General features: G+C 54.4%; 3 protein-coding genes across 3 annotated transcripts in view; 2 read left to right on the top strand and 1 right to left on the bottom strand.

Moving 5' to 3' along the window:
- Positions 1-728: 728 nt before the first annotated feature.
- VOLCADRAFT_100193 (uncharacterized protein) lies at positions 729-1,914 on the top strand (the record flags this gene model as incomplete). Its single annotated transcript, XM_002958816.1, has 3 exons — positions 729-804; positions 951-1,088; positions 1,754-1,914. The coding sequence occupies 3 exons, from the start codon at positions 729-731 to the stop codon at positions 1,912-1,914; spliced, it is 375 nt and encodes a 124-aa protein (XP_002958862.1).
- Positions 1,915-3,542: 1,628 nt separating this feature from the next.
- Positions 3,543-8,473, bottom strand: VOLCADRAFT_121759 (uncharacterized protein; the record flags this gene model as incomplete). Its single annotated transcript, XM_002958832.1, has 9 exons — positions 8,076-8,473; positions 7,573-7,634; positions 7,295-7,381; positions 6,734-7,112; positions 5,971-6,224; positions 5,513-5,620; positions 5,108-5,205; positions 4,550-4,634; positions 3,543-3,680 (listed from the first exon to the last, which is right to left on the bottom strand). Exons 1-9 carry the CDS (start codon positions 8,314-8,316, stop codon positions 3,543-3,545), a joined length of 1,452 nt encoding a protein of 483 aa, XP_002958878.1. The 5' UTR covers positions 8,317-8,473.
- Positions 8,474-8,723: 250 nt separating this feature from the next.
- VOLCADRAFT_108355 (uncharacterized protein) overlaps positions 8,724-11,757 on the top strand; it is a gene marked incomplete at its 5' end in the record, with an annotated part of 4,651 nt that continues 1,617 nt past the window's right edge. The window contains 6 exons of the mRNA XM_002958817.1: positions 8,724-8,783; positions 9,188-9,295; positions 9,805-9,957; positions 10,447-10,557; positions 10,985-11,068; positions 11,596-11,662. Of these exons, the coding sequence (XP_002958863.1) occupies positions 8,724-8,783; positions 9,188-9,295; positions 9,805-9,957; positions 10,447-10,557; positions 10,985-11,068; positions 11,596-11,662 (583 nt within the window). The remainder of the gene's footprint in view (positions 8,784-9,187; positions 9,296-9,804; positions 9,958-10,446; positions 10,558-10,984; positions 11,069-11,595; positions 11,663-11,757) is intronic.

Consider the following 11,757-nt stretch of genomic DNA (forward strand, 5'->3'; position numbering starts at 1 on the left):
GAAAACAGAAGGAAAACCTCCATCTAATACCGCTCAGCCGCGTTACTTGCTGTCAACTTGCCAGAAGTCTATTATACTGGGTGGGTACTGTCGGGGTCTCACGCGGTCCACGTCACCGAAGATGTAGAAGATGTCGGCACAGTGCGGTCAACACTGAAGCAGTAAAGTGGTGCCAGGGCGCAGCGAGCGAGCGAGCGGGCCTTTTCGGCAGCAGCTTCTATCCACGGATAGAGGGGTTTACAGCCTCCTGAAGCTAATTTCTGTTCTAGCAGTGCTAGACAATAACTCTATCAAGAGACAAGGGGACGCGCACCGCTGCGCATCTCCGAATAGAATAACTAATGCGGCCTGTGTACGTGTGTGTGTGTATGTATGTTGTTACAGGGTGGTTAGCATAATTTTAGTTTACTAAAATTGTGCTAAGCTTCACCAGCGGCCCCCTTTCCCGAGGCAGTTCCTTGCTCTCCCCTGCTAGAGGGGCACCCTAATCCGTTCACCCCATCCGACTTCAGAATGTATTCGTTGGGTTCAGCAACTCACCACCAGCATCCAACTAAATCTAGCGGATCAACGGCGCCTCAACTTAGTTCCTGGTCAGCTCGCAAGTTGATATTATCACGTCCAACACCGTCCATAAGATGGGGGGCCACCTCCCATTTCACCACTTCTCAAACACCCGAGAAGTCGGCAGGCGGATTTGAACCCGGGTATATATAACCCGGGTATATATGTGTGTACGTGTCCCGCAGAAACCCCGTCGGCCCCCACCGTCGCCCAAGCCATCACCTCCACCACCACCGCCAGGTGAGCTCCGAAACCGCTAAGATCTCCACGCCGGTATGCCGTGCACTGATGTGCGTGTGTATTTGGGTACGATGGTGTGTATGTGTGTGCGCGGTGTAATTATAGTAATATGTATATCTGTATGTATGCTTATGCGGGTGTTGCAGGCAAGCAATTCCAGGCTTATAAGTACAAGAAGTACGTCTACATCTTCTCAGTCAACTCCTACACCTACAGTGAAGCTGCAAACTTCTGCTACTCGCGGGGCTACAGCCTGGTGCCGTACAGGGACTTGCTCAGTAAAGGTATGCGGGCAGATCGGCAGCGAACACCAATGTACGACAAGCTCTTGTGCAGGCGCCCATGCCGCCGGCACGTACCCGGCCGTGCCTGTGAGCACACGTGTTAGACCTCCTGCTGCCATGTCTGTCTGTCTGTCTGTCTGTCTGTCTGTCTGTCTGTCTGTCTGTCTGTCTGTCTGTCTGTCTGTCTGTCTGTCTGTCTGTCTGTCTGTCTGTCTGTCTGTCTGTCTGTCTGTCTGTCTGTCTGTCTGTCTGTCTGTCTGTCTGTCTGTCTGTCTGTCTGTCTGTCTGTCTGTCTGTCTGTCTGTCTGTCTGTCTGTCTGTCTGTCTGGTTGCCATGTACATCATGTATGCATCCATGCACACAGCTAGCTAACTCAGGGTTTTAGGGTTACTTAGCATACACACACATACATACATTGCACTCACTCGTTGCCGTGCCGCAAGCGCGTTTGGGTGATTGAAATCTGTAAATGTACGAACGAATATACGAACTATAAGCACGCGGTCACGGTATCTCCTCTATGTATGTAGGCCATACATGTCACACAGCTACATTGATATTAATCCCCATGTGTGTAATCTTCCGCTACCTTACAAGCAATACATTACTGCATATTGCAATCCGTGCATGTACGTGCCTACTCACCACTACTGCATTACAACAGACGTCACCGGAGCGCTGTGCTTCAACAGTGGACTGGGCTGCTGGGTGGCGGGTGCTCAGAGCGGCTACTGCCCCTTCATCGACCCAAGTGGGAACGGGGGTCCGTACGCAAGGAACTGCGAAGAAAAGCAACGTGTGCTCTGCTTCCGCCCGAGTCCCTAGCTACAAACATACATACATGTCCAGCAGTCCGTCCACTATGCATACTAACGCTCCCACACACCTGGGGGGGGGGGGAAGAGCATTCTGTCCGGCAGCCGGCGGTATACTGCTGCTGCTCCTGTGATTACTGCTGCTGTTACTGCTGCTGTTGCTGCGGTGAAATGGTGTTTGACATCCTGCGGCAGGCGGTCGTCTGGGTATGTATTGTATTATGTCAGTATGTATGTGCGAACTTATTACCGTTTAGATGGAAAACTGCTTTCTGTACTTATCGCTGCGTTGCTCGCCCAGTGACTGATGGCTATAGAATAGCGAGCTAGCTAGCACGGCAGCCACCACCACCTGAAGCTCCTAACGATGCGTGATCCTCTCACTGACCGTACGTGAGCTTTCTTGCGTGATCCGTGAAGCTGAGTGCTTGTGGGCACACACACATGTTGCAGCCATATTTGTATGCATACGTGTCAGGAGGGTTATTACAGCCAGCGGTGGCTGCTCCAGGGTGATTGCTCGTACCCGCTGCCTATTTAAGCCCAAGCAGGCGTAGCGGGCGCAGTCTCCGCCGGCTGGGTTTTTTACGTCGGTGTGGTACGGTGCTGCTTTTAGAATAATAATATTGTTGTGTGACCCATTTGCTCTCTTCCTTGTTGGCTTTCCATGCATCCGTCTGGTGTAGCTCGTCGTCGTGAGCTGTGCCTAGTGGATAGCTGTAGCTGTGACGGCTACGCTGGCAAGGTGCTGCTGTCCCGCTGCTGCAGAAGACCCGGTATTTATGGAAACCAATTATGCTTGTTTAGCATATCTACTGTATGTGTCTGAATTCGTATGAAGCCGTATGCAGTGTAATATATAATCCAAATAAGTAACAATTCGGGATTTGGGGCTTGGAAAAACAGAACGATGGAGTTGTATATTTTCATTCCTTGTTTCAAAACTGACGGACAGTTCTTAAGTTTAGGAAACCTATTTAAATTACAGCGTATCAATGAGGAGCCGCAGACGCCGCAAGGCAATCACACCCCTGAACCAACGTGGCACCGCAGCCTATACGCCTGCAGCTGGTCCAAACACTACAAAATATGCGCAAGCAGTGCAAGCCAAGGAATCCAACACCGCGCAACCACCAAAGCTGCAAAATATGCCAGAAACTACTCCTGGTAAGGGCGGTTAGGGTTTTAGAGTTTTAGGACGCGGTCATGGTCGGACGACGAACACTGAGACCTGCACAGTCTGCACTTGGCTCTGTGTTTGTGTTGTTGGGACTACTGCTAACTCACGGGGGAAGCCGGAGGGGGGCCGGGAGGGGAGCGGAACCACCCCCAGCGCCGCACAGCTAGGTAATAAATCATACAAAGCTCTGAAAATCTCATACCTGGTAAGTAAGTAATGAAAAGGGAAGAAGCACTGGCTGTGTGAGAGCCCTATGGAGCACCCCAAGTTGCAACTGAACAGGGGCAGCTAAGAACTGTCGCATATATTCGTGTGCGTGTGTGCACTTCACGTAATGCATAAATGGGAACGGATGTAAATAAACCTGTCGTTTCGCCACCTCCACCTCCGTACTGCAGCAATTTTATTTACTGCTGGCGGCGGCGTGTACAGGTCGCAGAGTAGCAAGGAAGTAGGTGTTAGGAATGAGCACTGCAGATATGTTGCATCACCACGCACGTACACAAGAAGTAAACATCGAAGTGGATATCCAGGCAGTCGTACACCCGAGCTAGTACGGCATTGAAGTGCACATCACGCTGCTGCTGCTGGTGCTGCTGTGTCAGCAGCCAAGTAGTCATCATGCATGTCGTCATGCGAATGGATGTGGTCTCGGAGCCCACCAATAGAAAGCGTACTTGCTTTATCCAGCTTCAGACACATCATTAGCGACAAATCGCTCTACCCGACCCCGCGTGTCTCCGCCGATAACCAGCCCAGAGGCTTCTCGTGCTGTGCTCGCGAGGGTCTGTCACTTAAAAAATGCTGCGGACTACTCTGCTGCGCACGTGGGTATAAGTATTGGGTTTGGCCTGCCTGCCTCATCCACCTCCACCCCTGCTGCCAGTCTAGAAGCCTAAAAACAACTAACGAAGCAAGCTCGCAAGCCCGCAAGCAAGCAGCGAAATGTGATGACATACATACATACATACATACATACATACATACACCAGCAGCACGTTCAGCAGTGTCAAAAACATTACGTTATGTGTGCACGCAGGCCAGCGTGCACGCATGCATTTGTATCTTGGCTCGGAAGACGTCTGTCATGGAAATGCATGATCGGGGGGTGATGATGACGGCGAGTGTGATGTTTTCTGCTGCCCGCAACACGCGCATGACCCCTCCCTCATGCGGAGGTGCACATCACCCCACTCCCAGTCATCCTGCTGCGTACTTCACAATGTATATACCACTGTACGACCACTACTAGCTAGGCCCCAGGAACCGTGACTGCTTCAAGTTGGACTTGTTCCCCCGCGGCTGGTGGTGGCACATCTGCTACTGCTGCAATAGTGGCCTGCTGCTGCTGATGATGATGATGCTGTTGGCCCAATACTACTCCTGCTCCTGCTGCGGCTGCCACTGCTACTGCTGGTGAACTAACAGCAGTAGCAGTAGCAGTAGCAGTAGCCGGCTGCTGCACCAGGTGTAATGATGAGGGCGGCCCGGGTCCGGGTCGTCCCCTAGCTGCGTCGAGAAACTCCACTAGCGTGGACTTGAACTGGCCACTGCGTGCGTGCGTGTATGTATGTATGTATGCACGTACATGTGTGAGTATGTATGTGCGTAAGTATCTATGTACATGCAAACAAGTCAGCGCAGCTCGGATAGGTTTGATGCAAGAACGGGTATGATGCAAGCAAGAGCTCAGCATAAATGTGTGCATGTGCCGGATGGGGACAACACGCACATACACACACACATCACACACACACACACACACATCACATGCATGTGGTGGGAAGCCAGCAAGCCCCCGTGATCCATAATGATTACTTATATGATATCCAGCAGGTGCCCGCAGTGCCCAGAATGTCGAGTACGACAAGAAAGCTGCTAACCGGGCGAATACGCTCATGCTAGCTTCTGCCATGCTTACAACACACACACACATATATATACATACATATCTACATCTACATCTATATCTATATAAACTAGGTATAGGTGACTAGCGAGCCAGACAGCCTGCCAGACCGACCTGCATGTGGGCACTAGGTGTGCGCCTCCGTGGGTGTACGACGAGACAGTTGCGGGGTTGAAACAGGCCCCCAGCTGGGCTGTCCGTTCCGGGGGAACCTGAAACACATTCGCAGGTAAGGTATATGTATCTATGTACGTATGGATGTACGTATGTATGTAGGGATTAGAGGAAAACAACGCTAGTGGAAACACGTGAGGAGATGTGTACCAACCGAATGCGAGCGAGCAGTGCAGCAATGTGCAGCAAATTAAAGAGGAGCTCAGCTCCGTCCTTGTACAAATACCAGCACCAGCACCAGTACCAGTACCAGTACCAGTGGCAGCAACAGCAGCAGTAGCAGCGGCAGTAGCAGCGGCAGTACCAACACCTAAATGCAAGGTCGCCCCCCACCCACCCACCCACCAGTGAGTCAGACGTCCCGGTAACCAAGAGCAAGGGCACCCGGCTGCTGCAGCTGCCCGCCCGGACCAGTTCCGCTACAGCCGGGTCCCGGGGGAGGAAGCCGGCAACCTGCCGGGGTGTGTGTGTGTGGGGGTGAGTGGGCATAATGTGGCAGCAATATCAGGAATTAATGACCAATCGCTTCGTGCATTGCTAAGGTGATGACGGTTACATGTATGTTCGTGTGTATGTTTGTATGTGCGTGCTTCGGGCCCTTGATGTCAACGTTACTCCTCCAACACGTGGGCGATGAAGGCGGCCTCCGATCCCTTCCCGGCCGATGAGGATCCACGGATGTACAGAAGAGTGTACGGCCAATAGATGAGTGTACGGCCATAGAATGGTATACGACCATGAAACCTATCAAGGGGGAAAACTACACGCATATACACACACCGCTAGTTAGATTGGCTACGTACCAGAATTGCGCATTTCAGGCTCCGCAACAGCGCTGCAGGACTAGCAGCTGAGGCAACAGCGGGCTCTCCGCCACTGCCACCGTTCTGCCGGTCACCGCTGCTGCCATCGTGCTGCTGCTGCTCCACCTGCTGCTTGAGCCCACCAGCGAAAGTCGCATCATCAGCAGTAGCAGTAGCAGTAGCAGTGGCGGTGGCGGCCAGGTGCGACAGCAGCAGTGCGGCGGCTGTAGCGCCCTGGCTGAAGCCCAACAAACCTACAACACGTGCAAACAAGCAGGCTGCTTACCATACAGCACTGTTGCTAGCACGTCCGCTATTACAATACGGGTTGGGCCTTCAGAAAGTCAGCTGCCACTTGTCTGTCAGCTGCTGCTGTCGCTATCTTTCAGTCAGTCAGTGGTTCAGCAGCGCAATACTGCTTAGAAGAACGATACCCCTGTACGGCAACTGCCCCTAGGTGCGCAACCCGTCCACCCGCTGAGTACGCATATCACCGGTCGATTGCCCGGGAGCACAGACGTAGTAGCTATACAAGTACGGCACACACGTATATATCGTCTACAAATACGCGCTAGGGCGCTCCACCAGCATCTTGAGAGGCCTCTTAAGCGGCGGCCAGCAGGTACGACACCACCTCCCCTGTCCTGCCCTGTCTTGTTCTGCTAGCCCGTGAGCCCTGCGGCAGCTGCAGCTCCTCTGCTCCTCCTCAATCCACCGCTACACCGCCCACCACTGCCTGATGCCCAGCTCCGCCCCTGCTCACCATCCGGCTGATGCAGCCGCAGCGCCTCCAGGAGCGAGTCCTGCGCCACCTCCCACCCTGCAAGAAACACGCCAAGCAGCCCAACCGAATGAACAAACAGAAAATAGATAGACAAACAAACAAACAGCCAAACAGCCAATGCTAGGCCCAAGTAGCAGCCGCCGTACATGTGGGTATACACACCCACACGACAACAAGTAACCATAGCATTGTCACGTGCTCCGCACAGGCATACATACATACATACACATGCATACATACCCGTATAGGACGCGGCCTTGGAGGGCCTTCCCTCCGGCCCCGTATCCGTCCACTGCCACCAGGAGCGGCCCTCCCGCCCCCCCTGGACCTCCTCAGGGTCGTCACCCCCCGGAAGACCCTGTGGTGGCGGGGAGGGTAGTGGCGGGAGGGTGGCGGTCTTGGTGATGATGGCGGTGAACAGGAACAGTAAATGACAGCGACACCACAGCGGCGCTACATACATACATACATACATACATACATACATACATACATACATACATACATACATACATACATACATACATACGCCAGTCGCACCTGCGCTTCAAAGGGTGCATCCACGAACACGAACTCGACTCGGCTCTTGAGGGCCTTACGCATGGAGCCCAGCCGGCTGCGGAAGATCTGCATGACAACATATACATACGCACATACGTAATCGTTTGATTGTTTGCTCAACTGTTTGAATCTTTGCCACATCGCCAGGAATGCCATGTAGGTCTTAGCTGTTACCCTCTAACCAGCAAGCTAATAAGCAGGTAAGCAGGTAAGCAACTAAGCAGCCAGACAGCTAGACACGAGAGTCACGCACCTACCTCGGCGTTCTGCATGTAGCCGTGCAGACAGAGCAGTTTGAGCTTGGGGACGGAGTCGGCCACTGCACGGGTAAGGCAGGGTTAATGTACGGCAAATGAGGAAGGAGCAGCAGTAAGGATACACATGTACATGGCCGAATTACAACTAGACTCTGAGTAAATGCGGGCAGCATGTTACTACAGATGTAGGCATATGTTGAGGAGAGCCGTCAGGGCCACAACAACGGAGTTCTCCACTAGTTGGATTACTGGTGGAAATTCATCATCGTCTCGTGATCTGCTCTTCCAGCGAGGACCAGGGTGGTGAGCGGACTTGCAAGCATGGATGGGTCATTGCGCGCAGGGGCCTGACACATCAGTTCATGATGATAGGAAATAAAGCTAATACTTGATGCCACAAAACAATGACGTGCACGTGGAAGGATGCACGCGAGAGAGGACGGTTGATGGCAAGCCGTGATGTTCTCACAACTGCAGATCCCGGAAATTCCAGCTATACTCACTTTTGCCACGATGTGTAATGAGGCCGTCTCCACCGGTCTGTCTGGTGCCTTCGGCACCCTGGCCCGTGCGGATGGCGTCGCTGCCGCTGTAGCCGCTCCGAGCGTCCTCGACGGGCTTGGGGGCTGGCTTCAAAGCTGCGTGAGAAAATCTTAAGCGCCTTGCGGCGGTTGCTCCTAATGTTAGACCTGGCCGTGCCTGCGCAATGCGCAAAACTGCCCTGCTGGCTGTGGTGCAGAGCATGCCAAATTGAGATCAGACAGCGAGTCGCTTGTAGAAGTACAAGCCCCTACAAATTATGAAAAGCTTTACATTATGACTAAACATAACTTTGGTTTTCCTGTTTCCGTTGCGGCCTGCTGGCCTTTGTACAAAGCTACAAACCGAGCATCGAAGTTTTAACCTAGACCTTTAGTAAGAAACTTGGGAGCTGTCCATTGTGAGAAGTAAATCGGCCGCGAATTGCAAGTTCACAATCCTGTGTCAGGTAGGCTATTTGAACGGCAGCTTCACGTGATGGGCAATTAGGTCTGCCTCAGTTTAGAGTAGCAATCTAAAGTAGCAATATGCACTACACTTAAACCTATCCAGTCTCGTAAAGGAAAAGACCCTCGTATAGCCGTTCTGCTGGGCGTATCGGGTGTCGAGCCATGACGTTGAGCAAGCCCCTGCCGCGCACAATCACCCTTCATAACGGAGTTGAGCTTCCGGTGAGGTTGAGACGGCGGCACATGAGTCCCAAGTCTTGGCGGAACGGCCAAGCTTGTGGGTCATATGCTCCATCCGACTGTCAGGCTACGTAGACATCACGTACTGCGGCTGCCTCTCATTATCGTTTGCGCATTTGTCCCTTTATGACGATCGAAATGATTGGGGTTCGGGGCTGTGTCGGCGCCCATTACGTCAGTTGATACCTCCTCACGCCATTGCATGGCGCCCCCTCCTCTCTCACTAAAGACACACACGGCTCGTCTCTCCATCAATCGTACAACACGATGAAATCATCTTTTAGGGTCTCTCTTGCACGTGCTTTACCAAGCCGTGCACTTCAATCCCATCCAAATTCCTTCATCGTACAAATTGTGTCGCATTGTCGTTCCGTATCGTACCGCAGGCGGTGGGTCTGGGCACGTTCCGAGCTCAGGGTGATGACGCGCGTACGGCAGTACTGGCGGCGCTACGGTCAGGATTGCGCCACATTGACACGGCCTCTATCTACAAGGTACGCAATTCAAAAACTTTAAGGGTACGAATTGTCAAGGGTGGGTAATCCGTACTTTTAAGGGACAGACCCCACCAAAGGGATTGGCGAAAAGGGGGGTGTCGGGGGACTGGAAACTCCGCCACCACCAAGCAAACCACCACCAAAAGTGAGTGAGGTCCAGATGCCTAATCAGGCGCTGAGACGAGGCGGCCTCGAACGGGACGGAGGGCGCCTGCTGACGAGTGGTAGAGGAGGGGGTAGAGGCACGGCCGCGGGGCAAGATTATCGTCGTACCGGCATTTCTGATCAGGGGTAAATGTCGTACGGGCCGTAGGAAGGGAGTCCGCCAGCTTTCCGATCCATTCGAGGGGTTCTGCATCGTCGTACATCGCCCGGATCAGTTTACAGCTCTTCCGTACTACCAACCCCACCCCACCCCCCAACCTCCCCCATCACCCTTTGCTTCATCACATGATTTCCGGAACCAACATAACCGCCGCGATAACGAACTAACAACCAACCAACAGAATGAGGCGCCCATCCGCCAAGCCCTGGCTGAGAGCGGGGTGCCGCGGGAGGACGTGTTTGTGACGAGCAAGGTCTCACCGTACGAGCAAGGTGCAGGACGAGCCCGTACAGCCGTGGAAGGTATCATGGAACGCCTTGGACTGCAGTACTTGGTACGACGTCCTACGAATGCACCCCGCTTAGACTCCGGTCGTATATACCAATGTGGGTTTAAACTTCCTTTCCCCAACTCCCCACTCCCCGCGCACAGCCCACCCAAACCCACACCCCAACCCCATCCGACGCCTCATGTCGTACATTCGAGATTTTGAGTCCATTTTTAGTCGGTGGCACCACCTTTCCAAAACCCGACTTCTTTTCCAACTCCCCTCTGACTCCCCCCCCACCACCACCATCATGGAACCCCTTCAAGTCACAATCTCCCCCCGTCCCCACACATACACACACATACACACACACATACACACACATACACACACATACACACACATACACACACATACACACACATACACGCCCAAACCAGCCCAGGGTTCCAGTGCGTCATCATCACGTGCCTTTGGACCCCAGAGACCCACCGGTATTGGAACTGCTGTCGTACACTCCCGTACCCCCCCTACCTCCCCCCCCGCTGCCCCCAGGACCTGGTATTGATTCACTGGCCCGGGGTATCCCGTGTCGCTCCGGACAGCCCCCTGAACGCCCAGATGCGGTTGGAGACGTGGAGGGAGCTGGAGCAGCTGTACGGACAGGTAGGGAGGTAGTTAGGTAGGGAGGTCCGGGTGAGGGAGTGGTTGGGGCGGCTCTGGGGCGGCTCTGGGGGCCGCGGTGGGGGGCGGCTGCTGAGTGGCTGACCGGCTGAGGGCACCGGAGGTGGTTGTCCCGGGGCTCTTGGGAGGGGGGAAGTGTGTTTTCCCCCCATCATCACCCCCACCATCACTATCGAGCAAATTTTCGGGATTACCGTACGGCGCAATTACGTCATCGCATTGGGCTCCGCCGGCAGTTGGCGCTTTGCAACTGAACCAATACACAACTACCCCGCCCACCACCGCCACCGCCACCACCACCATTATGACTGCGAACCACCTTGCCCACCTACTACCCCTCCGGGCCCCTAAGCCCCCAAACCCCCCACCCCCCACACACCGCACACCGCACACCCCGACCCTTTTGAAGGGTGTTGTTCGCGCCATCGGCGTCAGTAACTACGAGGAGAGCCATGTACGGCAGCTGCTGGACAAGGCGGAGGTGAAACCCATGGTACGGCATTGCATGTCTCCACCCGGGTTGGGGAGGAGGGGAGAACAAGGGTTGCGTGGTTTAGCCGTACGACCGTAGGGTTTGAAAATGGAAGGTTAGAAGGTGAGAGCCGGACGTCAGCTGACCGACCCCACCTCACCCCACCGGGGGTGGGGTAGCCACTGCCCCACCCCGCCCGGCCCACCCCACCCCTCCACACCCCTCCCCGGGGCCAACCCGCCAGGTGCTGCTGAGCTGGAGGGTATACCAGAGTATGATACATCGATATGAGTATCGATTTACCAGCAGCGCCCCCCCCAACCCCCCCACCCACACCCACACGACACATCACTCAGCAGTGCAGTACGCATGTCGCTTTCCAAGTTGGCGGACAGCACCGCCCCCACCTGCCCTCTTGCCTTAACCCCTCTGGTGATCTGCTACCGCTGCTACCGCTGCTACTGCTACTGCTGTTATCGTTATTCCTCTTCTTCCTCTTCCTCCTCATGTTGTTGTTCTGGTGGTGGTTGTGGTGGTGGTTTGTTCAGGTGAATCAGTTCGAGGTACACCCCCGGCGTCAACGGAGGGAGCTCAGGCGGCTGTGTGGCCGGGAAGGTGGGGGGGGGGGGCCCGGAAGGTGGGGGGGGGGGGGCGGGAAAGTGGGGGGGGCCCGGAAAGGCAAGGGGGCCCCCCCTTAGCCCCCCCTTTGT

This window comes from Volvox carteri, assembly GCF_000143455.1.
Source record: "Volvox carteri f. nagariensis unplaced genomic scaffold VOLCAscaffold_108, whole genome shotgun sequence".
Taxonomy (NCBI): domain Eukaryota; kingdom Viridiplantae; phylum Chlorophyta; class Chlorophyceae; order Chlamydomonadales; family Volvocaceae; genus Volvox; species Volvox carteri.